Genomic DNA, 5,000 nt, shown 5'->3' on the forward strand with positions numbered 1-5,000 from the left:
ACACATAAACGTGTGTTTATGCCAGCTCTCTCATCCACATTTATGGACAGGATGAGTGGGGATTGGCTGAGAGCTTTGACCTTCTAATATCACTGCCTGAGTTTTAACACTGTGGTATAGATTAATGACTTCATATAATACGTCCCTTTCATATAATACGTCCCTGAGCTCACACACACACACAGACACACACACACACATACACACACACACATGTCAGTTAATGCTGGACAACCTTTGTATTTTACTGACTTGGTGGAATTTCAAAGGAATTACAAAACTTTGCACAAACAAGAACAGAACACAGATCTATGAGTAAGACCTGACAACACAACACATACTTAGACTATGAACTGAGAATGCAAAAGAGAGTAAGAAAGAAAGACAGAAACAAAGGCAGAAAGCAAGGCTTCCACTGCACTCAGGATTGGCTGTGTGGAAAAATCGCAGCAGTAGGTTCTGAGCAGAAACCTCTAGGCAGCTGTGAGAACCTGACTCTCATTTTTCTCTCTGGACAAAAGTAAGAGAGAGGGAGGGAGAAAGAGAGAGGAAAAACACATTGTTACGACTTCCAGGGGCCTGGGTGCCATGCCCCCCCCCAGGGCTCCAGGGGATTCATCAACCCAGGACTGAGTGTAAACAGGTGATTTATGACTGGTGATGGTTCCTCACTGGACACAGCCGGCTGCTGTCGTGATCTGCCCGCCTGTAAACGGTTTTTAATTTGATTTGTGCCTCAGCTGCTCTGAGGCTAGTCATCTATAAGACTGTGCTATTGTGTGTCAAACAGAAGAAATTCTGAACTGGTGGCCACTGGGGACAAAGAGTGAGACACTGGAATGTTCACTGTTTGTTTCAAACACTCACATTTACCACAGGGAAATGTTATAGTTCAGAAACAAAGTGCTATGGCCCTGGCATGAAACCACACAAGCGTATTCATGCTTGTGATTGTGTGTGTGTGTGTGTGTGTGTGTGTGCGTTGATTACCTCAAACACAGTGAGAGCGAACGGGTGGCCCAGGTGGTCCATAGAGGAGAGTAGAACCTTCCGGTTGTCTCCGTTAAGGTCCACGCTGGAGATGAGATGGAGTTTAGAGTCCACCCAGTACAGACGCCTGTTGTGCAGATCTGAGAGAGAACATCGAAAAGGAAACATTGGGGGCGAGGAACGATTCGCTCCGTGTTCACAATTCCATCGTGAAATCTTACAGCAAAACAAACAAGACCGCTCTATTAAAATCCACATCAATAGCATTACAGGACTCCAGTCACAGCAATCTGAACAGTTAGCCCCAGTGTCTCTCTCTCTGTCTCTCTCTCTCTGTCTCTCTCTCCTTCCCCTCAAACAAATAATTTGTGTTGAAACAAATGTAGCAGCACTCAATTTCACACTCAAGACTGTATCTATCTTCCCCCTCTCTAGGTCCATGTAGCATGAGTGCGTTCTCAAAGGGCGCATGCTCTCGGGAAACAGAGAAATGATGAGAATATTGACAATGTTTCTCATGCTATTCTGTTTGGGTTTTTTCACTCTAAAGTGCCAGCTGATTGATGACAGTTAGACAGAGTGAATGATTCAAAGCCTGGTCCACTGCAGAACACAAGCCTCATTTATAACACACCTTTCTTCCTCTGTTGTCCTTCTCTCTCTTCTTTCTCTCTCTCTCTTTCTCCTCTGGTTCTGATTTCTGTCTTTCAGGTATTTTTACTGGTATTCCTCCAGTTTATCCTCTATGTTATTAGTGTCTCTTTTTCCCTCTCTATACCCCTGACCCTCTACTCCTCAGTTTGAATGAGCAGACTACTGTTTCTTCTGTGTGTGTGTATGTGTGTGTCTGTGTGAGTGTGTGTGTGCATGTGTGTACACGCACGTGCGTGTGTTTGTGTCTGTTTGCGTGTGTGTCCGTATGTGCATGTGTGTGTGTCTGTCTGTCTGTGTGTTTGCGCGTGCGTGCGTGGGTGTGTGTGTGTCTGTGTGAGTGTGTGTGTGTGTATGTATGTGTGTGTTCTGCTGTTCCTGAGGGTGGTGATCTGAAGATGAGCCTGTAGGTTTTTATTTATGAGGGGTCGATGGTCTGTTTTTATTCCTGTTGTGCTTCGTAGCTGGCGTGGGGGCTTTGATAGGTTTGGTTTTGGTTTGAGTGTTTTACACACATCTTTAGCCTTTAGTTGGTTTCATGGGAGACATAAAGAGTGTTTGTTCGATTTGTTTGCATGGCTGTGTTTAGTGGTCAATAAAACAGTCTTTAAAGTCAAAGTATCTCTGTATTTCACACACACACACACACACACACAAACACACACACACACATTCATATTCACTCACTCTTCTCTCGTCACGTTTTCTCTCTTACCCAGTGTAATCCCATTGGGCCATTCGATTCTCTCCGACACCAGCACCTGCCGATCCACTCCGTTCATCCCAGCTTTCTCAATCTTGGCCTGTGCTCCCCAGTCTGACCAGTACATGAATCTGGACGGAGAGGAAAACAAGTCCGACACCAGTTAGAAGCTGTAAAATACAGACACTAATGACACGAAGAGATGCCTCAGTGTGATCTTGAGTGACCTGGTTTCACAAATCATTACAGGCACTTTTCACACAGGAGGGCTCTGTACCTGACAGGCACACATCATCAGTTCTCTTCATAGGCAGTTTTTTCCTACTCACTCTGGATAAGAGTGTCTGCTCAGTAAGTAAATCTGTAACTGTGAAGCGTAACTCAAAACCATTAAGTCAGCCTCCAAACAAGAGACAAACCGCTGCTCTGAAAGTGGGATTCAATAACCTTGTCCAGTCTCTGGGTGGTCTGAGGTACCAGCGTGTCAGACCGCCAGTTAATGACCCAGAGGTAGCCTGGGCGGTGTGAGCAGCGAGCGGAGACAGTAATTAGCTGTGTGCTAGACATGCCAAGACTCCTCTCCGCATGGGGCTCCACACCTCCCTACATTTGTCATTTTATAGAGAGAGAGCCCAGAGGGATTCAAGCTATTATGATGAAGGAGAGGAAGAAGAAAAAAAAAGGGTAAGATGAAAGGACAGGACGGTGTGAAATACGTCAGGATGGAACAGTCTTACATGTCAAGACCTTGGAGAAGCCCACTGAGTGAAGAAGGGTTTCAGTGAGAATGAGAAAAACAAACAAACAAACAAACAAAAAAACAGTCAATGTCCAAATGGCCTTAAACAATGACACCCTGAAAGCCTAATGGTTGAATGGTTCTGAGAGTCAATTCACTTCTCAATTGTTTCCAGTTTTCAGTGAGACACAAACTGACTCTAGACTCACAGAGAGAGAGAGAGAGAGAGAAAGAGCGAGAGAGAGAGAGAGAGGGAAAAAGAGAGAGAGAGAGAGAAAGAGCGAGCGAGCCAGGTGCTGTCTGACAGTCTTCTAAGTAAGTGACAATTATCTGTCTTTTGTTTCAATAAAAGCTATTGATTAGTCCATAAACATGTGGTAAGTGCCTCATAAAATGGGGCCTGTGCTGAGATTCCTTTGAAACAAAATGTCACCTGACTTAACGTGAAGCCTGTTGGCCACAGCTAACGTTAACACCCTCCCACTCTCACAGTGACTGACCCCCCCACTCCGCTCTTACCCTTGTCGTGGATCGACAGTGATGGCGCGTGGTTCGCTCAGCTCCGTGTCAATCAACACCCTCCTCTTCTTGCCGTCGACCGTGGCAACGTTGATGGTCTTGTGTCCTGAGTCTGTCCAATAGATGTTCTTATGGACCCAGTCAACTGCAAGGCCTTCTGGGGAATGTAGTTCTGAGTCGATGAGGGTTACCTGGTGCGAAGAATCGCTGGCTTTATTGATGTATGCACTAGGGAGAGAGGAAGAGAGAAACACACACACACACACACACACACACACACACACTGATAAGCACCACCACATTTACACCTCTCGGGAGCAGATGGCATCAATTTGTTAATCACCAACCAGAGGACTCTGGATGCATAAAATAAAAATTACGGCAAAAAAAAATCCCTTCCTAACACTCTAAACGCTGTTAGGTGCTTGCTGTTAACTCCTTGTTGTTTACCCATATACACACACCCCACAGAGTGGTGACATAATTCATAGCTAAAGACTGTACGACAGTGCGATCATACGCAGGGCTGCATTAGGCTCATTAACTCAGCACCGGAGCTGGGCCCAGTCCTTTAAATCGCCGGTCAATGACTGACAGGTTCTGATGTAGGTGATCCAAGCCGTGACTGGACCAGACATGGGTTTTCGGGTTTTGTTGCTTCTGCCTGGTTCTGCCTGAGTGTCTCTTTAACTGGACAGTGATTTTAACAGATGTGGCCATGTTACGGGTCTGCCTGCTTTATTAGGTCCACAGCTAACCTGCCTGATCCTTTCAAACTCTGAGTTCTCTCCCTCCCTGTCTCTCTCTCTCTCCCTGTCTCTCTCTCTCTCCTTGTCTCTCTCTCTTTTGTTCTGGGACAAAAGCAGAGACAGGGAGAGGAAACACAACGGCAGCTCTCACTGACACTGATGAACAAGGCCGATACCCGGTTGCAGACTGAGTGGCTATGTTTTGTCTCCGTCTATGTTTTAATGGGGGTCGGCTCATATAAAAACAACATGAAGATGAGAGACCTCACATGCTCAGTTCATTCATTTAAAGAGATGTTAGTGCCAATGCCTTTTTTTTTTCCCAAGTTGCCTGTAACAATCTAAAACAGACAAAGAGAAAAGCAAAGAGTCAACGTCGTCAAATGATGATTGTGTCTTTATGTGGGAACATTTGTGTGGAGTGCAGTGCATGTGGGATGTGGGATTAAGTGGTTTGTGTGGAGCGCAGTGCATGTGGGATTAAGTGGTTTGAAGCAGCTCTGACACTGGGCAGAGATGTGACCAAGATTAGATGGAGACAAATTGGATGAACAAGTAGCAACAGATTGTCTCTTTAATTGCCTCTGTTTTTGTTCACTTCAGATGTTTTCATTACGCCTGGAACTTTAAATCGCGTCTTCCCACAATG

At 45.5% G+C, this 5,000-nt stretch overlaps 1 protein-coding gene across 1 annotated transcript in view; it reads right to left on the reverse strand.

Moving 5' to 3' along the window:
• The window catches only part of lrp8 (low density lipoprotein receptor-related protein 8, apolipoprotein e receptor), a 133,634-nt gene that overhangs the window by 9,936 nt on the left and 118,698 nt on the right, over positions 1 to 5,000 (reverse strand). Inside the window, exons 11-13 of the mRNA XM_030791150.1 lie at positions 3,603 to 3,830; positions 2,357 to 2,475; positions 991 to 1,130 (exon numbers count right to left, since the gene is read on the reverse strand). Coding sequence (XP_030647010.1) covers positions 991 to 1,130; positions 2,357 to 2,475; positions 3,603 to 3,830 — 487 coding nt within the window. The remainder of the gene's footprint in view (positions 1 to 990; positions 1,131 to 2,356; positions 2,476 to 3,602; positions 3,831 to 5,000) is intronic.

This window comes from Chanos chanos, chromosome 14 (assembly GCF_902362185.1).
Source record: "Chanos chanos chromosome 14, fChaCha1.1, whole genome shotgun sequence".
Taxonomy (NCBI): Eukaryota; Metazoa; Chordata; class Actinopteri; order Gonorynchiformes; family Chanidae; genus Chanos; species Chanos chanos.